Source organism: Sminthopsis crassicaudata, chromosome 1, assembly GCF_048593235.1.
Source record: "Sminthopsis crassicaudata isolate SCR6 chromosome 1, ASM4859323v1, whole genome shotgun sequence".
In the NCBI taxonomy this organism is placed as follows: domain Eukaryota; kingdom Metazoa; phylum Chordata; class Mammalia; order Dasyuromorphia; family Dasyuridae; genus Sminthopsis; species Sminthopsis crassicaudata.
In genome coordinates, this window is record NC_133617.1 from 435,580,693 (window position 1) to 435,607,338 (window position 26,646).

Genomic DNA, 26,646 nt, shown 5'->3' on the forward strand with positions numbered 1-26,646 from the left:
TAGAATATGAAGTATTAAATGTAAGCTGCAAAGAGGCAAATTTGAGTTTGATATAAGGAAAATCCAATTGTTAGTGCTGTCTGAATGTGTAATTGGCAGATTGTAGACTCTCTTGCTCTAGTCATTTTCAGAAAATGGCTAAATGGTTACGTTTAAGTGGGGAAAAGTCTTTTTTGGGTATAAGTTGCACTAGATGACCACTGAGATAGATCCCTTCCAATTCTGAAATATTCTAAAAATGATTACTTCACAAGGCATCCTGCTCTATTTTGGCACTTTTACTTCCTTTCCCTTTCCTTTCTTTCCCTTCCCTTCCAGTTCATTCCCTTTTCCCTTCCCTCCTCTTCCCTTCCCTCTTCCTTTCTCTTTTTCTTCCTTTCCTCACATTAAAGCAAGAAAACTAGTCAACTGAGAATCACATATTGTAATTACATTTCCCCAAAGGAGCCCTAGTGCCACCCTTCTTCCCACCCTGCTTCTGAAAAACAAACACCTCTGATAGAACCATTGGAGCCCTTCTGGTCTAGATTATAAGCCACATATAATATAAAATCCATACAGGTAATGAAGATAATCAGGGTGATAAAAGGCTATCATTAGTCACCATCAGCAGTTACAAAACTATCCTTCCAGTAAGAATTATATGTTTTCTTCACTTCTAAATGTGATAGATAATCTACATCCAAGGATACAATGAGCTTGTTGTATCTTTTTGAATAATTGGGGTCACTGAAAGAGGATGAGATGTCTAATTAAGAGCTGATTAGATGAAAACCATGGAAACCAAGGGCTCCCACAGAATAGCAGACAAAATGTAATGAGGCAATAGGTACCAGAGCTGCCCCAAACAACTCCCACTGATCCTGTAGTCATTAAATGAGATTATTTAGGACAAAACATTCCTAATATTTTGTTTTTCTCTTTCTGGACTCGTAAATAGGATAATTACAGGTATTTTTGTGAATAATAACTTCTTAAGAGAACATGAACCCATGCAAAGAACCTTCCTTCTTGCCCATTCAATTCAACTAGCATTTATTAGCCATCTATTATGTGTCAGGCAATGCTAGGTTCTAGGAATACAAAGTTAAAAAAAAAAAAAGTTCCTTCCTTCAGGGAACTCATATCCTACTGTTTCATCATTAAACTATTGAGCCTATGGTAGGCACAATCACTAATCAAACCAAGGATCTGAGCTGACAGGCTAGTTGAGTGATTAAAATACCAAGTCCTAATAGAAAGCAAGTGCAAGACCTAGCAACCATCAGCAATCTTCAGGTAGGACTGGTATTGATGTTGAGTCCACCAGGTCTTTGTTACTCTGTCTTACCCAACCTGGGCTGCTGGATCAATTTAGAAAGGGAAAGTACAGAGCAGCAAAATGGAGGTGTGTGACATTCATTTTAGTTGTGGTTAAGATGTCAGTAGGGCATCAAGGGGGGAGGGAGTTGTCCATCAAGCAGTTGAAGATGATTATAGTTCCTTGAGAACTGTTTAATTTTTTAAACTGTGTATTTTCAATGCCAAGATGCTTAATAAATATGTTGTGATTGGTTGGTTAATTGATGAAGGACTAAAGTCTAAGAGAGAGATTAAAGTGGGATGAATAGATCTGGTACTCATCTTCAAAAATAGTTGAATCTTTGTAAAAGAGAGGATGAGGCTACTGCTAGGTGATACAATGTATAGAACACTGGGCTGGGAATCAGGAAGACTCATTTTCCTGAATTCAAATTGAGCCTTTGACACTTACTAGTGATATGATCTTGGGGCAAATCATTTAGCCTTGTTTGCCTCAATTTCTCATTTGTAAAATGAACTGAAGAAAAAAATGGCAAACCACTCTGGTATCTTTGCCTAGTAAACTTCAAATGGAGTCATGAAGAGCAGGATGTGTGAAAAATTATTAAACAATAACCAAAAAAGAAAGAAATAATGAAAGAAGAGACTATGGCTTAGAAAGGAGGGCATCCACTATTAGGAGGAGGGACAAGGATGATGAATTATGTTGCACAGCAAATAGAGCACTGAACTTGGAGTCTAAAGGTACTGAGTGTAAATTATGAGCTATAGGATTCAGGATAAGTCATTTAATCTCTGCAAGCCTCCGTTTCTTTATCTGTAAAATAGGGATAATGTTAACATGTACCTTTTACAGTTGTGAAAATCAAGTGAAACATCTATAACATGATTCCTATACTTTACATCAAAAGAGACATCATCATTGTTAATAATATTTTATAGTACATTAAGTTTTACAAAGCATTTTTCTTACAATAATAATCCTGTGTGAAAGGTAGTATATTATACTTATCTTATAGTTCTAGAAACTGAGGCCCATAGTCCCTAATTTTGTTTTGTTCAATCATTTCATTCTTGCCTGACTCTTTATGACCACATTTAAGGTTTTCTTGACAAAGATTCTGAAATGGCTTTCCATTTCTTTTCTCTCTTCTTTCCCTTTACAGATGAAGAAACTCAAGAAAAGAGGGTTAAGTGACTTGCCCATAGTCACAGCTAGAAAGACTCTGGAGTCAGATTTGAACTCAAGAAGATGAATCTTCCAGACTCCACAATCAGCACTCTATCCACCACACCACTGATCCGCTCCTACATTCCCCAACAAATGTGGTCAAAAGATAGGAATAGGAAGTTATTTAATAAAGAAATAAAAGCTATCAACAATATGAGAAAATTCTCTAAGTCACTAAAATTAAGCAAAATACAAATCAAAACAGCTCTGAGATGCTATCTCACAATCAAGAGATTGGCATAGATGAGAAAAGAAAAAATGGCAATTGTTGTAGGGGCTGGGGAAGAACAGGCACATATGTTTATGAATTCTGAATAACAGTTTGAAACTTTGGCCAAAAATTAAAACTATACATACCTTTGATTCAGTAATTAGGTATGTACCACCTCTACTGCAGTTCAAGGAGAAAAGGAAAAGACCCATCAGTACAAGAACATTTATAGTAATACTTTATTAGTATTATTATTGTGGCAAAAAACTGAAAACAAAATGTGTCCATATACTGGAAAATGATTGGACATATTATGGTATGTGAATACAATGGAATTTTTTTTACACACCAAGAAATGACGATTATGACAAATTCAGAGAAATAGAAAGTGTATGAATTAATGAAGAGTGAAATGAGTTAGCAGAATTAAAATAATTTATATGATGAACCCCAGTAATGTGAGAAAAAACAACAAAATTTAGCTAAAGTAGCAACGGATCAAGACTTCAAAAGACTGGTGATGAAACCTTGCTGTACTAGAGGTACAGAACCAGATGCATATTCTCATATGGTCTATCTCTTGATTTGTTTTGCTTGCACTGGGTGTCAGAATCCTTGAAGTCTTCGCTCTATCATTGACTAGCCATGTGGCCTTGGGGAAATCACAACTACAACTTTATATCTAAAATGGGGTAGTAATACCTATACTATAAATCTCATGGGGATTTGAGGAAAACACTTTGTGAATCTTGAAGTACATTTAATATGAGTATTATTAATGCTATGGATTCTATGTGGAGAAAGGAAGCATGCCCACTTCTCATAGACCTGTTAAAGAAATGAGTGAAATTATGAGTCTCCCCTACTAGTTCCTAAGCTTCAATTAGACCATTTACAAATTAGTTGATGTATTCATTTACTAATATAACAAATCTTATGTCTCATTGTATAATGATTCTTAATGAGATACAAAATGACTTTTTCAGTGGAAAATATGATTGATTTAAATCAGTGCTGCTACTTGGTCATATGGTCTTGCTTGCTGACTAGTAAAGGTGTCAGGTCACAAAATAAATATTTGATGGCGCAAACAGATGGATGGCACCCAGAAAAACAGGAACAAATTGAAATATGTTAACTCTTTGATGCCAGTAATCACACACAACATTAATTTTTTTCAAAAGTCTGTAGACAGATTCCATTTTAAAATGGTTAATGGTTACTTCAGGGAATTGGCAACCTCCGAGTCAGTTGTTGCTTGTGAAAGACACAGAAGAGAGGTTGTCTATTTATACAAACTAATCCTACAGTGACTATGTGCTAAGAGGCACTCTGCCTTGTACATACCCCTGGCTTTAGGAAGTCCATAAGCCTTGGTTTTGATTTGTTTGTGTTTCTTTTAAAATCCAAGATTCAGTCATTCTCTGTTACCCTCTCCATGTTGATTGCTCTGCAGTATATTAAACTCCTTGAAATTAATAACTTGAAGTCTGACACCACTATCTCTTCCTACAAAGATCTTGCTGTATTTTCATATAAAGTAAGAAAGTCCTTTTGAGGGTCTGAATTACTCCAAGGCAAAATTAACTAAAAATGTACAAGAGTTGGAGTGTACACAACAGTAAGTTCAACTCGCATGTTAAGGAAGTGGTATCAGAAGATCTTCAAACAGCTTAGATTTTAAAGGAAGTTCAGATACAGAGGAATTTTTTTTTTCTCTTCAACCTTGCACTTATTCCTCATGGTAAATCAATAAGTCCATGTGACATGTATACCAAGAGATTCTAGTCATTCAGGATTATCTTGACTTTACCAAGATGTTAGTTTATAGATAACTTATCAGGACAGGACATTAAATATTCCCATTGTGCTATCAGTAAAAAGATATTGTGTCCTTGTTAAGACTCTTTATTGTGTCCCAAAGAAAAGTGAGATAGAAGTCCACTCAGTAACTAAGATTAGAGGAGGGATATTGATGATGATGATGATGAAATCATTTAACTTCCAAAAGCCTAATTCTATGTAAATGTAAATGTAAAAATGGAGAAAAATACCTGTAGAACCTATGTTGTGAGGCTCAAATAAAACCAAAGGGGCAAAACATCTTACAAACCTTAAAATACATATTTTTTATTATTTAAAAAAATACCAATCCCAGGTATGCATTTCCTTTTGGGTCTAAGATAGAAAAGGAAAAGAAGGCATCCTTAATTAATGATAACAACTCATATATCTCAGACGCTTTATAATACACATTGCTTTGTACTCCAAAGTGCTTTATATACAATATTCTCATTTGATTCAATAACCCTTTGAGGTAGGTATTAAAAATGTTCTCACTTTATAGATTAAGAAACTAGGTCTAGAAAGATGTAGTGACTTGTCCAAAGGCACATGGCTACAAACTGAGTTCCAAGATTGGAACTTTGATTATCCAATAATAATTAGGAAATTCCTGATGAGGAACTTTATCAATAGAGATCTGGGGCACTGAGAAATTAAGGGACTTCCATAGTATTACTTAGCAAGCACAAGGTAGTGCTTTAGTGTACTTTTTGTTATATTTTGCTGCTTCTCCAACAGCACCAGACCATCATTACATCATTTGTGATTGGCTTTACTGGAAGGAAATGATCTGAAATGATAAATAAATGAGGTCTGAGTTGGCCCACCTGGCATTTGCCCTTATGGTACTTTTTATACAAAAGTCTCAAAATCATGATGAGATTTTAAATTTAATCAGTCAAAGAAAGGATCTTAGGGCCTCAAATTAGAGGGAGTATAAGATACCTTTTCTTAAATAAAAGCTTTAATATCTTCCCTCCTCTCAATTTGTTTTAAATGAATCATAACATCTGAGTCACTAACCATTCAAGGTATGTGAAGGTCTAGGAATCAGGCTTCAGAAATCAGGATAGAGATGTTCCATTGCTAAAGTAGATTAATAAAATCAGTATCTTTAAAACACTTTTTATGGATTTGATACCCTATTATATATAGCAGATGAAACAGATGATATGATACCTTCAAAGAGCTTGTGACCTAGTTAGGGAAGTAAAACTAACATAGAGGAAGACAGAAAATATTAGAAAAAAGATAGCATATAATTAGTGCAACCAACAAATGCTCTAAGAGTTTGATGGAAAGTGAGTTCAATGAAAGCTGGAATTATTGGAGAAAGTTTCACACATATCTGAGGGGGGAAGAGATGAAGAGCCATTCTAGGTGAAGGAATCCACTTAAGTGGAGGTACACTAAGTTTGTAAGACAGTGGGATCTATATGGGAAACAGAGGAAAACAGGAAATAATTTTGGATACCAGATAAGTGAAGAAATATTATGGAAGAACTTGAAAATCAAGCTGAATGTATAGTAAATATAATAAATAGGAAATCGAGAGACTTTGAACTTTAATCTTAACGTTATTAGCAAAGCCAATTCTCTTGCCCATTATCTGAGATCACAAAGATTGATTCAAGGGTTTCTTGATGATGTCAGTAAATCTATTTAAAAGTCAACCATTCTTTTAGTTATTCCCCACTTCTGCTCCAAACAATATAGCAGAAGGGGAAATGAATTCCAAAAGATAAATTCAAAAAACCAAATTGAATCATTAAAATTTTCTGAGGATGGAAACACAGACAAAACCAAGTTGACATGCTCTTTGGTATATTTGGAAATCTATATTCCAAACAATAGTTTGGTTTAATGTCTGCACTATTCCCATTTATAGTAGTGTTTTAATTAAGCTTTTCCTTCACCCTCTTGAAACCTGATTTTTGAGTGCCAAGATTTCATTCTGCTTTTAAATTATTTTTGCAAGAAGGTATTTGTAGATTCATTACAAGGACATATATTCCCAATTGTGACATCAAGAACTTCTGGCAAAAACAATTGAAAGGTCCTTATGTTTTATTTTGAAAATACATGTGTGGTAGAGTTATTAAATAATCCAACCATTCTGGAGAACAATTTGGAACTATGCCCAAAAGGCTATAAAACTGTGCAAATCCTTTGACCCAGCAGTGCCATTACTGAGTCTGTAATCCAAGAAAATCATAAAGGAGGGAAAAGGACCTATAGGTGCAAAAATGTTTGCAGCAGCGTATTTGGCAAAGAATTGGAAAATTAAGAGATGCCCATCAATTGAAGAATGGCTGAACAAATTGTAGTATTGTTCTATAAAAATGACGAACAAGCTGATTTTAGAAAGGTCTAGAAAGATTTACATGAACTGATGTTGAGTGAAACAAGAAGAACCAGGATACATTGTATACAATAACAGCAAGCATGTGCAATGGTCAATTATGAAAGACTTGGTTCTTCTCAACCGTTGAGTGGATCCGAAGTAATCCCAATAGACTTTGGGCAGAAAATGCCATGCAGAAAAAGAGCTAAGGAGATAGAATGTAAATCATCATATACTATATTCAATTCTGTTTTGTTTTTTCATCTCTCCCATGGCTCTCGCTTTCTGCTCTGATTTTTTTCTCCCAACATGATTCATAAAGCAATGTGTAGTAAAAATAAATAAATTTATCAGGAAAAAAAAGAAAATACATATGTGACCGACTGCTACTTTATCTTCTATACCCTTCGTGATATGGGATTGTGTAATATAATGGATAGAAAACCTGGATTGAATATTGTCTTTGTCACTAGTTATGTGACTTAGGACAAATCACATAATTTTTCTGGCCCTTGAATTTCTCATCTGTAAAATGAAGAAACTGGATTCAGTGACTTCTAAGGACCTTCCCAGCTCTAAAACTATTATTCTATGAACATTTATCTATCTGAATTAAATAATTTCTACAAACTTCTCTCATAAAATCAACACAATGGGCATTTTTTTTTTGATAATGTAGGATTAACCTCTACATATCATTAAACTATGATATATCAATCATATATTATGTGTAATTATGATTAGGAGATAAGAATTGATGTTAAATAATCTTCAAGATGACATGCCTTGTGGTATAACAGAGTTCTACTACAGTTCACATCAAATAAAATTAATGATAACATTATTCTCAATCAAAACCAGGAGTCTAATATAACTTATGGGAAATTTAAGCAAGACCTGTGGATGTTAACAATGTCCATTTAAAAAGTGAACATAAAATAGACAATCATAATAGAACTGAGAATTATTAATAGGCTATAAACAGTATCTTCTAATTTATAAAATGTCACTATTTTTATTTTATTATCATAAAGAGGCATATTTTCAACTGGATTATAACAAAATTACCACAGCTTATTTCAAAAGAAATATTTAATACAAGTTTTTTTTTTTTAGAAAATTAAATACATTTGTTTAAAAATTCTATCATGTAAACCGTAACAGAAGATGGGTTAAAATAATACTACACATTCCAGAACATAAATGCATATCTGTATGCCTTATATACATACACATTACTTTAGAATAAAAATGATCGTTCTTTCCAATATCATTCAGGTAACAAGAGCTCAATCAACAGATAATCCTGATTTGGCCAACTGCCTGCAGGTTTGGGTCCAGACCAATGATGATCTTCTCCTATTGCACTCAACAATCAACACTTCTTGGGACTTATCCTTTTCAGACTGGTGTTTTTTAAGAGTACCCTCTTTGATATGCCTGTCTGAGAAGTTAGGCAGTATTTACTATTCAAAGGGATAATTCCAGTGATGGCTAATATATTGATACGTAGATGAATAAATTCCTTCCAAGAAGAATTCGAGCTAATGAGAATACATTTTATTTTGCAGAAATGCATGTAAGAGCTTTCACTTTTCTTTAACTGGCAGCAACTCTGATGGCCTCTCTATAAGTTGTCATTTTTGACTGTATGTCATCCTGATTATCCTGAGTGCTTCATGTTCATGAATTCTCCCCCATCTCGAATTTAACTTTTCCAAGTTGAACCTGGAGCAATGGTATTTTCCATTCTTTTCATGCAGATAGGAAGTAGGACTAATGAAAAACAAAGAAAATCTGCTCCAAGGTGACTGGATATGATCAAGATAGTGGTTTTCCAAACATGATATAATAACATTAAAATTCTAGTGCTTCTCCTTGAGTATCTAGATCAGTTGAAAAGATTAAATACAGGATCTTTAAAGACTACTAAGCTAACCTTTTCAGACAATAACTGTTCATACAAGCTAGTAGAGCAATCATTTGTTATTATATTTAATTATTGCTTTTAAAAAAATATTTTAAAAGTGACTGGATTGGTTGGGAAGTTGTTCCTTTTGGATGTTTATGGGTCAAATCCCCAAACTTCCATTTTTGGCATTATTAAAAAATAAGCCCATGTGTCAGAATTTAGAGATGTCAGAGACTGACATTTGTCCATAATAAAGCACTTATTGTGGGGTAAATAACTGCTAAAATCACATGTATTTAAATAAGATTGGGAAGAATATAACTTACTATTAGCTCACATCACTTTTAACTCTTCAAAAAAAAAAAAAAAAGAGCATCAGCTCTACACTTTATACATTCGTTCCGATTGATACATTAACTGATGTTTTGTTTTAGAGATATAATCACAATCATATGCTATGGAAACATAAAATGAACTTTTTTGGCACAGAAAGTTCAGATAAAATATACAGTGCTACAATTGTGCAAAAATAGAACAGAGCAAAATTTGGAAAAGCAAACATTTAATGTTAAGTTTAATGAAACAATACACAATATTTTGAAAAGTGTTAATTACAATGGATTTTGTTGAGTATGAAAATGCTTATTTTCCTGGAAGGATCTTTAGCTCTAAGACCATGAAGATAGCTGAAAGATGTAAACACGGGGAAGAGAATAATGAGAAACAGGATCCTATAATTCAAAAAGAAACAAGAGGTAGCCCCTTAGCTCTGGCGGCTGAACAACTTTCAATGTGGGTAGAATATAGTGAAGGAAGCTTTGTCAATATTTTAAGAAGCCATATAGTGTGACCCAGTTTCACAGGTTTTTCACAGATTTCTGACTAGCTATTCCAATTGCTAAGTCACATGACATTAATAGTTTGTTTTATGGCAGGTGAGGAAATAATGGATACAGAGGCAAAAAATTCCCTTCCCTGAAAAGTGGGGACCAAAATCATTGCTACTGAATAAAGGCCTTAATATTTGCCCAAGAATGAGTGGGGGATGGGGTGGGGTTTCAATGATGGATTGAAAGTCATTCTCATAGGAGCATTCTCTAGGCTTCCACTATTGACTTCAAGTTTGCAGTAACTTTTTAAAAGATCACAGAAAGGGAACTGCATTAATATGCTAAAAGAAATGACTGAAAAGCTGAGCAAATTCACCAAAAGTTGTTAGTCAATGAGAAAATCAAGCAAACGAATCTGGGAGACTGTTGCTATACTGTTCTAGAATATGGCTGATTTATATGAAGAATTTCTTTATCTTTTACCTAACCTCTGAAATGTGTCCCATCTATAGTTGAGGGCAGAAGGGCTGAGGAAAGGAGAATGTAACAAGTCATATTGGCTGATTCCTAAATATAAAGCGTGATAGGATGGAAAACGACATGGGATAAGCCTGGGACTAACTAGTTAAAACTAGCCTTTATCTTTCATCGATACCTTGAAGATGATGACAGAACTCTGTCCTACCAAAGTTGAAGACTGAACCAAACCCCAGCCCTTTGACACTTCAAAGGTACCATACATTAATTTTTAGGCCTCTCTGTAACTAACCCCCCAGGTCTCCCTTTTGCTTTGTACATGGTCATCTGTGTAAAGAAATAGGACTTTTCAAGAAAGAATTTTTTTTCATTTAGTTTTGTTAGTGAATATCCATCTGTGTCCATAGTATTTACTCTTGTCCTAAGGCCAGGTAACTAACTATGGCTCCTTCTGAATCATAATAATAGCCTATTTATAAATTTGACCTGTGTAAACCAATAAGAAGTGAGACAGCCCCCCTTTCCAAGTAAAATTTGCTCTAATGTTATAATTGGCCATGGATAAGAACTCATTTGAATGAAGTTGCAGTCTATGGAATTATGCCAAGTTTCCTATAATCATGACTTTTAAATACTTGCCAATATTAATTCCTTCTCCTTGATTTACGACTTTCATTAGATTGTATAAGACCATATAATTTGTTTACAACATGTTTTGACAATCTTTGTGTAAATAAAAACCTAAATTTGACTGGTCTAGTTATTGTCAAACTATGTAATAACATAAAAATTACTTAGTAATCTTAACTTTCTTTACCAATTTATTCTCTTATTATGGACCAAGGTGGTATTATTTTATATGTATGTGTGTGCGTGCTTTCCTAAATAGTAGACTTGTTTTATATTCATGCAGAGAATATGTGCTTGGCAATGACAATTAGAATCATCTCCCCATAGATGATATTCTTATAAACTGTGGCCAAGGATGCCTGTTAGTATTGATGATAATAGTATTGATAATATCAGCTACATAGGTTCAGTTAAGCTATGCTACATAGCTTGTTCATTTAAGTGAACACCCAACAAGACTGACAATAACTGACCCTGATTTCACTAAATCAAACAACTCATAAACCATATTTTCCTTATTGAGAATGAATAAAATATGCTTTTCAACATAGTATTGAGATTTTTTTTTCACAGTCTTGAATTCTTTTGAATTAAAGATCAATACTAGAAGACTAATCTTGAAGAGTCCATAATCTCTCTACTGAATCCAAGGTAATCATAGCCAAGGAAATACCTTTAATTATCTCTTTTTGGTATATCTCTAACTTAAAAACAGAGAAAACATCCTTTTCAAAAAGGAACTTGTTCTTAAAAAGTCAACTGGATGCTTGGCTAAGGCCACCTATAACAATCCTTATGCAATTAGTAGTTTTTCATCTCTATTGTTCTTGAACAAAGAGTTGTAAAGATGGCTGCCTTTTGAAGAGCGGGGAGAACTGAAGTGGGAGATCGTCCTTTAAAAAAAAAACAAAAAACTTTTTTCTTTTTCAATTAATAAGCACTTATTTTCTCTCCCACCTTCTTCCCTGAGTTGAAAGAGATAATACTCTTAATGGCCTATATGTTCTATAGATTTTGACAAGGCAAAATTTAAAATATTCTTGGAGTGATTTTATCCATCTGTCCAATAGATTTGATGTGATCATATGGATCAGTGAAGAGCAAAACGAATATTAATTCTCCAGAACTGGTCAACACTTTTCTAAACTCTTCCTTCCTTCCTCTTCTACTTCCCTCCTTTTTCTCTCTGTCTCTCTTCCTTTCATCCATCATTATAAGCTACTTACAATACAGACCAGAACATCAGAGAAAGATGATATGGGAAGGAGTGAACCTATTGGCTCTAACATTAGGGCTGTGTCCTGGGAGGGAAGGACACAGCTTTATGATCTTAGGTTCAAAAGTGCCATTAGTATTCTTATGATCTGTGACCAGTGTGCATAAACTTATATTTTAGCTCTGTTTCTAAAGAAATCTATTGATTTGTTTCCTATTTGCTTCATTTTCTTACAATTCACCCAACCTCATATGAGGCAATGGGTGAGAGAATTCTGAAGTGTTAAGTGGATTGATATTTGCAGTGAATTATACATGATTCCAAAGTTAAGACTGTCTGTAGTTGCTGTAATTTTTGTGTCATGTGTTCCTTTGAGCTAAAATTAGCAGAAAATGATCTGTACATTAAAGATGATTCCAGAATTTCTACACAATCTTGAAACAGGGAGTTGGATGCTAATAGACAGAACAAGTGCAGTTTGGAACCCTAATGTTTTCCTTTGGGTCATCATGAACTGAATGATTTAAAAAAAAAAAATCTAAATATGGGAAAAGCAGGGAAAAAAATCACCCAGTGAAGATTGAAGCTAAAAAAGAACAGTGGTTTCAAAAATATGGACAACATGCGTAATTCTTTCCCTGTTTAGCATTTGTCTGCCTTGGCTGCTTGACGATGGGCAGACTTTTTTAGTGGGGGAGAATTATGATGAGATGTTTGAAGATGAACACAGATTTACACTGTAAGCAAATTTTAAGTCAACCACTCCCCCAAAAACAAGGGGAAAAAAGACTTGTCAATCAACATTTGGGTTTTTATATGTATCTTAACCACTAGAAATAAAATATTTTCTCTACCTAACAAGATATGGGAGCTATCCAAAGATATTTAAAATGACCCTTCCTGTTGGCACCTGGCTTTTTCTGAGATGTTATTCTTTACCACTTCAAAGTGGGGTTTGTAAACAGAGCCACCAAATTGTTAACAAGAAAACCTTCAAAATAACCAATATATAATAAACCAAAAACAAGATACAGGATCAAACTGAAATACAGGGTTACTTTGGCTTTTAAACTATCTCTGTTTATGTAACTTACAGATACGTTCAACCCTAGATGTTCAAAGCAATCTTCCATGGAGTACTAGGGACAAATGTTCCTATGACTGATAATTCAATGTTCCTGATAAATGGCCCCTGGGATTCTCCTGCTATGATGGAGTATGCATATTGCCAGGGAAGATAATTTGGTGGAGAACCAAAATAATATTTTGTTTCAAGGGTAGGGCTTGATCACTCTGTCTCTGTCTCTGTCTGTCTCTCTCCTGTTGCTCCCCCAGCATTAACCCCTCCCTTACATTCTGTCTATTCTTGACACATTCTAAAATCCCAGAAAGCCAACAATAAGGTGATCTATTGATACTTGGGTTTTGGGGTTGTTGTTGTTTTGATCTATTAATTAAATCTAAGTCCTAATTTCTTCTATATAATTTAACCTTGTGTGAATCACTTGAATGGAGGGTTCCTATAATAATTATTTAAGTCTTAGGCTTTACCTCCTTCCAGGGCAACAATCAAAATATCCCCAGTGACTTTTTTTTTTTTTTTTTTTAAGTTACAGAAGAAAGAAGTCCTAACTATCTCTTGGGAAATACCTGGTAGTGACAAAGAAAGAACTTCTTTTAAGAGATGGAAGTTTCTCCTAAATCTTTGCCTCCTGACACATACTAGATGCTTAATAAAAGTTTACTGACTATATTTCAAATTGTCTGCAGACTGAGTGCAGTGCTAGTCTTTTAATAATTACCATTCCCATATTTTTACATGATTATGACACTTCCTGTTGGTGTCTTCTATCTCAGAACCACAAACTCATTCACCTTTCTTCACAAATCTGCTTTCCAGCCCATTCTGTACTTCTGGACCAGCTTTAATTTCTGAAGCTTCCAGCTTAAAACTGATCTCCATGGCTATGGAGGGTAGTGGGAGGATTATCTCATGATTTTTTTAGGATGTATTGATTTATTCTTTGTGTATTTTGGCATCATATTGACTCACAGCATTATGAGACTGTCATTTAAATACAGAGCACCATGAAAATAAAGTTATATTTGGTTGATGGAGGTTACATTTCTTTGTTTTTGGTCCTTTTTCCCCAACTGTTGAGGCCATACATGAAATTCTTTTCTTTTTCCCCCAAGTTCCAGGTAGGTGATACCACTTTGGAGTTAATGTTCTCTTTCCCTAATTTGATATCTAAACCAAATGTGTTTTCAATGATGGGAAAACAAGGAAGGGTCTCCAAATGAAAATATGGCAGGGGAAAATCTACCAAAAACACCTACTTTTAGAAAAAGAGGGGGAAAAACAAATCATGATTTTGTGGGAAGGGAAGAAAGGTGAATAATGAGGGCCAAAAATATTTAGGTCCTAAATAGCTAGTGAGATGAGCAGTATGGTATAGAAGCCCAGGAACTCAACTCCTAACTGATTTTTTCAGCCTCTGAGTTACCCTAAGGCACAAGATATATTTTTTTCTACAAAGATCGAGTCTTTTTTGCCATTTCTAACCTATCTCATATGTTGAATGACAAAAGAATGCCCAAAAAGGCTTCAGTTTTAATGCTATAGAGGATTTCTGTAACAGCCAAGTTGACAACCTGTCATGGGACCCAACAAAAGGCTCAAAACTCCATTCAAGGTTGGATTACCTTGGTATTAACTTTCTTATTAAACTGTTCAGTCTTATTTGGGGAAAGACCTATATTTAGGGCTGTTCCCCAATCTGTGGCAAAAACAAAGGAATTATTTTAAAAACAAAAAGCCAACAAAATCTTGGACTTACTGGGCTCTTCCCCAAAGGAGTCATAAGAAATATACCATTAGAAAAGAGATGCCTGGAAAAAGCTATTTAGGTCACTTGTACTATTCTGCGTGATGTATTTTTAACATACATAGAGAGCCCCCAAATGATAGCAAAGAGCCTATGGGTAGTAGTTACATAGAAAAAACAAAATAACAGTCATCCTATTTCCCCCCAAAGGAAAAAAGTCAAAGGTTGTTTTCAATCATAGCTTTCTGACAAAGTGAAAAAAATCTCAGTTGTGCACCTCAGAAACAAAAGCATTTGGTCTCTTGACCTGGTGCTCCTTGCACCTCCCACCTGCTGCATCATGTTCTCCTGCAAGAGGCCAAGGGCAGTGAATTTCAGATTGCCTGGGACAGGCACAGCTGGGAAAATTTGAATGCAAATAGGCAGCAGTCAAGGGGAAATCAGTTACAATGCTACTGCATCTCCAGGTGAGGAACCTTTTTCTTAAGAACAATGAGCACGTGCTGCCTTCTGGGTGACCTATTTAATCAGAGTGAGAAACCACGGTGTGGATGGTGTCCTTTTTCCAGGATTAATGTAGCATGACTGATTTTTCCTCTGAGGCTAAGGAGCCAGCTGCCTCAGAGAGGTCAGAAGCACTGGGCCAGTTTGAAAAGTACACAGCACCAGCATCTGGAAGCCTACAAAAGGATCAGAGGTCACCACTCTGTGGTTCCACATTGCGGGGCTCTCTCGGATGATTCCGGGATAACTTAGGGAAGCGTGAAGCCACTCTGGTCCGATTGTTTTTGCTCACTTGATCTCCAGGAGGTGTAATGTCACTGCAATACAGAAAGAGAATGGTTATATATTTACAGAGAATTAGTCATTCATTCCAGGTCTTCATATGCAAAGAGTATACCATGATTCCGACTGCCTGATATAGAAATATGTTATAATCTAAAACCAGCTATCAAGACAATAATAGTAACTTTTATCTGAATAGGTCTTTAAAGATCTTCAAAAACAACTTCCTCACAAAAACCTTAGGAAGTACGCAATTTAAGTATGGTTCCCATTTATAGATGACAAAACATTCTCAGAAAGGTAAGACCCCTTGCTGGTAATATCTCACAGATAGAAGAGTATACTAGAATTCAGATTCAAGTCACTTTGGAATAAGTCTAATCCTTTCTTCACTGTTCCATACTGTCTCTCTACTTACCAGTCCAACTATACCTTAACCTTTATCTAAAGTACATTCAAAGTATTTGTGAAGTACATTATTTTATTTGCAAAACAAGCTTTGTACAAATGGAGCTTCAAGAAAATGTATCCAATCCCTGGAGAGACTTACATGAACTGATGCTAAGAGAAGTTGATGTGGGTTGAGGTCCCTTTAAGATTCCTTTCTGATTCCCAACCCCCCATGGCTGAAGAAGCTAGGATCTTTGATTCACAAATCCTGGTCAAAAAGCACCCTTTTGAATTCCAATAATATCCGGGCTTTCTCAGCCCCCACCAGATTTGAGCTAACTTGGGCTTTCCCAGTCCCCCACTATCTGCTCAGGTTTCCCCAACCCCCACAAACAGCTTCTTCCTTATCTAAAAACCCATTGAATTCTATTCAATGCTAACCCTGGCCAAAACCAGCCAGGAGCCTGGGACTGCCCTCACCTTCTAGATCACCAAGAGCTCCCATTATAAAAAGGGGCAACTCTGGAGTTCACTCTTTGCAGGAGCCCTAAAACATGGTATCCTTCTGGCCATGTAAGGGTCCGCCCAGCAACCAACTCTGGCCCTGGCATCTTTCTACCTTTACCCTTACTTCCAAACCCCAAATAAACATTTTTTTTTTATCAATCTAGGTTTTCGGGCCTGTAAATTCCTTTACTGTCACTATTCCATTTTGCTGTCACTAAGCTATCTTTGCGCCAAACCAAAAGCGGATCCCCCTTTCCTAACTCTCATCAAAGTGAGTAGAACCAAAAGAACATTGTATATAGTAACAAGAAGATATGATGATCAACTATGATGGACTTGGTTCTTTGATTGTGATGGTGATCCTGGTCAATTCCAACAGACTTGTGATTGAGAGACCCATATTCACATGTTACACCCTATGGACTACTCTAACCTGGTAGATCCCCTCTGAGCTACTCTTAATGCCCGTCCGTTGATGGCGCAGCTAGACCACACTTACCCATCTTTGGGCATCAACCCGGATCCCATAGAGACAGACCACCAGAAGGTAAAGATGAAGTGAAAGAGAACTTTATTCTGAGATAGCACATATTTATACCCCACTGATGATATGGGGGAAGGGGGAAGTCCTCTAGGAACCTGGCATAATGGGATAGGCCCGAGAAGGAGAGAGGCGTGCTAGGCTTTGAGAGCACTAAGGAGGGAGGCGTGGTACCTGGAATCTGACACCGCCTCATGGGGTTGTGCCCCACCTCCACATAGGACTCGCCTGCGCCTCAGAACCTCTCATCCCTCAGGTCCTCCCACATGCCTTGAACTGCATTCCTTGCTTCTAGAGGCTTTTTAACCCTTACATTCACACACATACATACTCCTACATGCATCCATAGATACATAACACACATTTATACATACACATTATTTACACATAGACAGCATCTAAAACAATATTAATATGGCTGATATATAAATTTCTCTCTTGATTGAAACTTTTAACTTTGAGATCAATAGTTACTTGCTCTATTTTTTCCTAATAAATTCTATTTCTTATCCTTGTTAATGTGTTTGTACATATCTCTCATTTCCTATCCCTGATGACTTTTCTACATTAGTAATGTGTGCATGTGCATACTTGTTTCACAATTAACCCATTCCCAATGTGAATAGGTTTTCAAAACTACCAACTCTCCTCCCACATCTAAGGCCTCTGTGGTCAATTTTTCCTCTGTACTTAATTCACATAGCATAATTACTATTTTTACTTTTTCCTAAATAGTTTTGCTTTTGAGAATTCTTATTCATCTCTGCCCTAATCTTTCTTAGGAACCCCCCAATTATTATCAATTTTAGACATATGATTTACATTTACATATAAAACATAAACAGATTGTTCTTGTTGAGTTACTTGAAATTAGTCTTTGATTTTTGGTTCTTAATGTTAAATTTTCTATTAAGTTCAGGTTTGAGACAATGCTGAAAATATGTGAGTTCAATGAATGTCCATTTTTTTTCATTCAATATTATGCTTAATTTTGCTGGATATTTTTGGCAGCAGGCTAGTTTTTTTAGACTGTTGATATATCATATTCCTGGGCCTGCAGTCTTTTATTGTATCTGCTGATAAATCCTGTTCAATTCTAATTGTAACTCCAGCATATTTGAATTGGGTTTGTTTGTTTCTTGTAAAATTTTCTCTTTGATCTGAGGGAGTTGAAATTTAGCAACAATGTTGCTATGTGCTTTCTTGGTAGAATCTCTTTGAGGTGGTGATGAGTGGTTTTTTTTTTTCTATTTTTCCCTCTTGTCCTACTATTTTAGGACATTTTTCTTTGATTATTTCTTAGATTATTGTATCAATGTTCTTTTTTTTTTTTTGCCATAGCTTTCAGATGATCCAATTATTCTTATATTTCTCTTTTTCTCTTCTCCAGATTTGCTGTTTTCCTTATATTTCACATTTTCCTACTTTTTTTATTCTTTATATTTTGCTTTGTTATTTCTTGATCTCTTATAGCTTCACTGGCTTCCCCTTGCCCAATTCTAATTTTCAAAGAATTATTTTCTTCTTTAAGAATCTAGTATTCCATTTCTAGTTCGTTGACTTTCCTTTCATAATGTTCTTATTTTATTATTATTTTTTTTTCCCTCAATCTCTCTCATTTGATTTTTAAAGTCTTTTTTTTGGCTACTTCCCCAAAAATAATTTATAGAACTCAATTAACATTCTTCTTTAGAGAAGGAGAAGTTTGTTTGTTTTTTAACTTCAAGGTCTTCCTCTGAAGATGAATCCCAGTTTTCCCTATTCCCATAGTAACTTATTATGGTTGGGTTCTTTCCCCTTTGCCTCCTCATTTTTGTTTTTTAATGAAAACTTATTAGTGTAACCATCTCTAATCTTAGGGTGGGGGAGATGCTGCCTCTGACTTGCCGTCAGCTTTCCTCCCTGACTTGAAACGGCAAACTAAAGCTCTACTTTCCTGCAAATGCCCACAGCCCAAAATGTCACTGCCCCCACTGCTTTTGCATTCCCCATGTATACTAGCTCCTTCTCATTCAATGCCGTGTCTCCACAGCACAGCTGGGCCTGGTGTTCTTTATCAGCAAAGGTTCCTTCCATCTTCTTGGGCTCAGACTTATGATTCCCCACATTGTCTAAGAGGTTCCTGTGGTTGAGTTGAGACTACTTCAAAACCCTGCTAGCTCCAGAGCTTCCAACTTGCTTGAATTAATGTGATACAATTTCTTAAATCTAATTTATGCACAATTCTTCAGATGAACAGTCAATGTTTACACTGCTGTGCTTCAGGTCATAAGACACAAGTTCAAGGCTATTCTCTTAAACATATGGTGACTGCTACTGGGGAAAAGTTGTTTAACCTAAGTCTCAGGGTCTTCATCTGTACTACCTACCCCACAGAATCTATTCAAGAAAAAATGCTTTGTAAATCATGAATCATGCTAAATTATTAATACTATTATCATTCTATTTTAAGTTTTATTATAGATTGGCAGAAAAAACCAACCCTGCTGAAGACGTAGTCCCCTAGAAGGAGAGGAAGTAGTCACTCTTACTAGTACCTTTCCTCTCACTCTAATGGAAGCCCAAAACCCTGAATCCAAGTTTAAGAGCAGTAGCAACCTCTAGCCACAGAAATTACTTCAAGAAAAACATTTGCAGTCCTCATTGAGAGAATGCAACTCTTGTGATATAAAGTACCTGTCATTTTTGCCATTACCAACAATAATAATCTACCAATTGCCACTAATGGGCATGTAAGCCCAAGAGCTTTGGAAGCAGCAGAATTTCCTAGACTGCTGCCCTGGGTTCTAGACTGTTTTTGTTTTTGTGTTCCTTTCATTAAGCAGATGCTTGTGATAAGTATTCATTAATTGATGACTGTAGGTTTTAAAAAATTATCCCCTTTGATAAGTTTTATCCCGTTTTCTAAGTTATACATACCTGACCCAAGTGTAGGGACTCTTTCCTGAAGAAGACTGCTGTAAATCCTAGAATCAATATCACTGCATCCCAATATCCCAGGGTAGAGGTTTTTTAGAAGCAAAGATATTAGAGAAAGGATTTGGAATTGCAGAAGGCAAAATGACACTGGGACTAAAACAGCAATTTACAATAATGTATGGGCAGCTAAGTGAAATAACATAGGTTTTCTTGATTTCAAGTCAGGTGCTCTAAGTTCAAATCTGCCACAGATAGTTACTAGCTATATGAGCATGGGCATGTCACTTAACCCTGTTTGCTTCAGTATCCTCATCTAGAAAATGATCAGGAGAAAGAAATGGCAAACCATTTCAGTATCTTTGCCAAGGAAATGTGATGGACAGTGATATCCAGCTCTGAAAAGTCTGAATGATAACAAAAGGAACAATCTGTGGGGCAAGGGAGATGGGAGAAGAAAAGAGGCACTACAAGTCCCTGGATTGTCTTCAGAAGACCATAACTATTAATACCCAGACTATAACTTTCTAAAGGTCTATTCTTATTCTTTGTTCTTGAAAGATGTCTTTATTACCAGCTGAAATCCAGGGAATTTAAATTCAATAATTATCTTCTCCCTCAAATCCGGTTTATTATATAGGGTTTCCTATGTTCAGGATTTCTTTTTCTCAAGATGTAAGGAAAGGTGATTAAGAATTCTATCTTTAGGTTCCTACTCTCACAAACCCAACCATCAATGAAATTAAGAGGCTGGAGAAGATGAGCTTTTAGAACTAGGTTATTAGGTGCCAATATTTTATCACTCTATGAGAACAGCGTGCCTTTTGGAGTCTGAATATATAACAATGAAGGGATACTTCAGTAGCCAGTGTTTTGGTCTCCACTAGGGCTGTGCTACAGTTAAAATCCAAAGTTAATAAAACCTGGATGCTTGCCTCTTAAGAGGCTGCTTTCAAAAGAAAGCAAATTTGGTGGGGGGTTTTGCCTACAGTCACCATTAGCTCTAAAACATCGAAATAATTATGGCTTCTTCTACTTCTAAAACCAAAGGTAGGAAGGTGAGGAAGCATGTTGACAACATCATTCTAAACAGCATTTATATACTTAAAATGTTGGCAGTAAAGAAAATGCTTTGCTGGAGGCATTGCGGAGTTTGGTAGCTATGTGGCTCTTTTTGCAGAGTAGTGCCTCATTTAAAATGACAGCTTTAAATAAGAGATATTGATTTTTAGCTAAGGTTCACTAAAGGCCTCAATACATCACTAACTCTTCCATATTTAAGTAGAGCACGTATGTCCTCTGTATGAAATTCTTATCCTTCACAATACTTGTTAGATGCAGCTGTGCACCAGTGAGACTTTAAAATGACAATGTCATTTCGTAGCTCACTTTATCAATACAAATCAAGCCACCATAAAAAAGCTCCTAACCATGGTTGTGTGCCAGTGCTCTCAGAGTCGATTTCTGAGGCTTCTTCAGTATTTTCTTAAGAACAGTTTTGTAGTCCAAACCCCTTTGGAGGAGGATTAACAAGGTTAAATAATAAAAAGTTCCAAACATTGGTTTCAATTAAATTTCAGCTCTGCATTTTGTCCTGATAGCGTGGATTTCTTCTTCATGAAAAGGGAATAATTATCAATAGTGGCATAATCCCCACAAGGAATGTTTTCTGTTTCTACAAATCTACCTCCAATAAGCTTCAAGCTCTGATTGGAGTCAACACTGTTGCTGGATGGAGAGGAACATAGGGAGGAAGGGGGAAAGAGAAATTAACTGTTTGTCATATTAAAGTCCCAGAAGGTAAATGTCCATCCTTTTTCTCCCCAATGAGAGTGGCAGTGCTGCTAAAAACCAGTCTTTCTGGTTCAGGCTTGACCTTGCAATTATGCAAGATTCCCAGAGTGGTATGGTCTGAGTCCCGCCCCATAGTTCCATCTGAAAACATCCCTCCATTTAGGTCAGAAAATCCCAACACCACTGACTCAAAGGGTCACAGAATCTTAAAAATCACATTGCCTAACCTTCTCCCCATTTTATAAACAAGAACATTAGGATTTTATATATGACTTCTTAAAGAAAATGCAAGTTAACCAAATAATCAAGACTAGAATCCAAATTTTATGATCCTAATTCGACTCCTTTCAGCTCTCCTTTTTGTGGAGCACTGATTTCCTTGAATATGTAAATAATTGAGACTCATAATACTTTAAATTCCAAATTCTAGAGTAGGAATGAGTTTTTGATCATTTTTTCTCTAAGAGGAGAAACTAGAGTAATAAGAAAACACCAAGTGCTTTATATGAGGGAGTGATGAAAGTGATGTTGTTGGGAAATGTGTAGAGGATGGTTGAATATAAACTGTCTAGCAAATAGTTGTGCCAAAGGATATTGCCTATTTGGCTGGTTTCACTCACAAAAAATTGTCCTTAAGATGAAGTCCCAAGTAATTCATTCTTTGTATTTATTGTCAGCACCTAGCACAGTGTGTGGTACACAGTAGGCTACTGATAAATAAGTTCCTACTGTAAAAATGGGTTCCAGAGGATCCAAACAAACAACAAAGTCTAAGGTAAGGATAATTCTTGGCTTGTTGGTTTTGGCTATTACCTTCTGAGCCAAAAACCTGTTGTGAAAAAAAATCTTTTTACTAATACAACTTCTTGAATGTGTCCCCTAAATGTCAAGAATTTGTCACCTGTTGCACTTAACTCCTAGATCTCTGAATCTATGGGAGTTGCAATATTAAAGTACAATGTCTGGTCCTAAGTAAATGTTTATTGATTGGTTAGAGATGCCCAAGATGTTTCTTACTTCTTTGGTATGCATCTTGCACTTAAGTCTCCCATTCTCTTTGGAATTTCTTTAAAAAGCTTGTCTGGCAGGTAGTTTCTGGGAGCATCCCTAGCATCCATGCTCACTAGGAGCCTATTCGAATGTCACTCTTCTAACGTCCTTTTCTTTTCTCTTGCCATAGGTTGAATGAAGCAAGCTGTGGCAATCAATTTTTTGTTCCTATCAGGTCAGTGCTCAGTCTGTAAACATTCTTGCATTACTTGGCCCTGCATCCTTTTTAGAAAGCTATTCAGTTTTATTGATCTTTTTCTCCTCCTTGCAACCACCAGGGTCTCACAGTGTCAATGTCTGTCTGAGTGGCAACTGCAGAGAGTACTTGAAAGTAATTGCTCTTTTTAATAAGCTTTGGGTCTTTACTCCCTGTCATTGGCATGTATATGAAATTGATCCAAATGATCTAAATTGTCTGACAGTGAGACTACTACTCAAGAAAAGAAGTTTGCTTTCCATTTCACTTATGAACTGGGATTTGAGAGGTAGTCAAATTTTCCATTCAACAGAAGAGTTTTCTTATTTTCAGGGCTACTGTTTATCATGTGAAATCATTATTTTTCCTTCACTGAAATCTGATCTCTCTTCTGAAGAAAAGACTTAAGCAAAACCCTATAACTTCCATCACTGACTCAACTGAATTCCACATGTTTGTAAATACTTTTTACAAGTCAAATATTTTGGCAAGTGAAAGGCAAAAAGAAATCCTGAATTGAGTCTTTTTAGGGAAAAAAATAGACCTTATTTATGGCTTAGCAGTAATTGGGAAGCCTCTGGAACTGCAGGTATGGTATTCAATCAACCCAAAAAAAAAAAAAAAAAAAAAGGTATTGCTTACTATTAAGCATACTATGAATGTATAGTTGGCCAAGGTGCACAACTTATTTGGGAAATAGGAGTAAACAATATATACCCAAATGGCAACTGGAGAATTAGAAAAGGCATCCCCAAGAGATAGTACTTGTTAAATTTTGGATAGTTAAATTTTGGAAAAAAAGTCATTAATATCAAAAGGCAGGAGAAGAGAGGGTATATTTCAGGTTTGATTGACAGCCTGTACAAAGACACAGAGATGGAATGTTATACATAAGGGAAAGCAAATGGGCTTGTTTGGCCTTAAGTATAAGGTATGTGAAGAGGAGTCACATGTAATCTGCTGAAAAGGTAAGCTGGAGCCAGATGGTAAAGAGCTTTAAATGCTAATCAGAGAATAATATAGTATTTTATTCTCACTAAAGCCTCTCAAGTTCTATGAGGTAGGGCATGACTATGGTCAGCCCTGTGCTTTAGGGTAAGACGCTGGTAAGAAACAGATTCCTACTAATGAGAAACCGACCTAGCAAATCACAAATTAACATTATCTATGTTGTGTTTTTATTTATTTTGGTTTTTTATTAATTTTAATTTGGTTCCAGCTGTACTCAGGAATTTTGCAGTTTGCTGCTGCCAGTTTAATATCTTTGCTTTCAGGATATTAATTTAACCAGCCATGAGGAAGGAAAAACTGGAGAGCAGAAAGGTTGGATCAGAGGCCATTCAAGAGACTGCTGAAAGTCTAGGGAAGAGTTGAGGAAGGTGTGAACTTGGGTGGTGGCCACTTAATTGGGGAGAGAGAGAAGCACAATGATTTCATTGCTCCTTGAGCATTTGTCCTATGAAGAATTAGAGCACCTATATGATATGGTGACTTATAGTTTTGTGACCCTTAATGATAATTCAGGAGAGATGACGTTCTCAGGGGCTCCCCACAGAGGAGGGCTTATTTTTGTCTAGGATTCACCTCCTTTTCTTTTTCTTTTTAGATTATATATGTATATTCTTTTTTTTTTTTTTTTTTTTTTTTTTTTTAACATATTTCTATATGAAGTCATGTTGGGAGAGAAAAACCAGGACAAAAGGAAAAAACAGATGGAAAAAAAAAATAGTAAAGAAAAATGAAAATGGTATGCTTTGATCCACATGCAATCTCTATAATTCTCTCTCTCTGGATGCAGATGGCATTTTCTATTACAATTCTATTAGAATTGCTTTGGAAGAGCTAAGTCCATCACAGTTGAGCATCACATAATCTTGTTGTTACTGTGTATAATGTTCCTTGCTTCTGGTCTCTTCACCCAGCATCAGTTCATGTAAGTCTTTCCAGGCTTTTCTGAAATCAGTCTTTATAGATCATTTCTTATAGAACAATAATATTCCATAACATTCATATACCATAACTTATTCAGCCATTTTCAAAGTGATGGGCATCTACTCAGTTTCCAATTTCTTGGCACTACAAAAAGGGCTGCCACAAACATTTTTGTATAGGTGGGTCCTTTTCCCTCTTATGATCTCTTTGGGATATAGTCCCAGTAGTGCTATTTCAGTTCCTTTTCTTTATAGGCAGAAATCTTCATTTTGACATGGAGGTTGAAACTAATAGCTCATAATGAGATTGGGGATTACCTGGAAATTCACTTCATAAAGAGTCACCAGCTCTTTATGAGTCTCTGTTTCCTCATATACAAAATGATGTGAATAGACAAAGATTTTTCTAAGCTTTAAATCCTAATATACTATTTTGTTTTTCCTAAAACTGAATATCAGAGAGAGTAGGACTAGCCAAACAACACAGAATTTGGGCAGGATGCCTGTTCACAGCTGGTTATTATATAAAGTGTGCTTTGAGGCTGGCCACAAGTAAAAACAACAAAAACAAAAACAAAAAACAACTTAGCTAGGTGTTCTGCTCAGAGCCTTTTTTTTTTTTCTGGTGACCCTAGTAATGCCTACCTCCCCAGGCTAATCAGTAATCTTTTTAATAGTTTCTACAATGGCTTTAAAAAAAAAAAAAAAAAAAAAAAAAAAAAGTTTTATTCCACAAATGGCTGTTGCCTTTGGAAATATTTATCTTTAGTGCCACTTTGGAGTTCCATGGGTCATTTCATAAATACACACAGAGGGAACACAGCAATATTCTGCAGCCACCCATCAAAGATTAATAGCCAGTGAGGAAGAAAACAGCAACATGGAAACTGGAAAGAAATATTGGAGTGCCTTAATGGCTCTCCTATTTAAAACAAATCTTATGTCAGATTGTTCTAATCTGTCTTGTTGAGTATTTTGAGGTTCAGAAGTTTAACACATACTTGCCTTCCATAACCTGCCAAGACTTTATACTGATTGTGTAACTGTGACAAGCAGAGTTTCCACTGGCCTTGTAACCTGTCTCAATTGTTTATTAAAGATATTTGATAATTTGCTTCAAAATCCTGCTATCTATAAAGAGAGGTTCAGTGTTGACAAAAAACAGGATTACATTAAACTCAGGATGGGAGTCATAATTCTTGTTTCTTCTGTATTGCTGCTAAAAACAAAACAAAACAAAAACCTCAAACCATAGCTCCAATAAATTTTCTGCAATTTGGCAATGTATTTACTTGTATTCCACCAATAAAATGATAATTGATATTTATAATAATAATGACCATGAACCCATAGCAAGGATTTTAGGTGACTTCTGAATTACTGAAGGGAAATTAAATGATCTTTAGTCTATTTTAGTTTTAATTAAATATTTTGTTGTATTTAAATTATTTGTAAATTTGTAATCTATTGTAGACTATCTATGGTAACTTCATCATGAAGAAGATTTGAATAAAATCTGAATTCCTTAGCATACCAGTAAAGATCCTCCATAATTTAGCTGTAACCTCATATAAAATATTGTGTGTGTGTGTGTGTGTGTGTGTGTGTTTCCTATTAATCTTAGTATTTAAAGCAAGAATTCTTAATGTAGGATTCACATCCCCTCAAGGGGATCCTGAATAGATTTTAGGAGCTCCATGAAACTGGAT

The 26,646-nt window shown here is 35.6% G+C and overlaps 1 protein-coding gene across 1 annotated transcript in view; it reads right to left on the reverse strand.

The window, feature by feature from the left end:
* Positions 1–15,330: 15,330 nt before the first annotated feature.
* SNX29 (sorting nexin 29) overlaps positions 15,331–26,646 on the reverse strand; it is a 653,362-nt gene continuing 642,046 nt past the window's right edge. Inside the window, exon 21 of the mRNA XM_074280586.1 lies at positions 15,331–15,647. Within this exon, the coding sequence (XP_074136687.1) occupies positions 15,518–15,647 (130 nt within the window). The 3' untranslated portion in view covers positions 15,331–15,517. The remainder of the gene's footprint in view (positions 15,648–26,646) is intronic.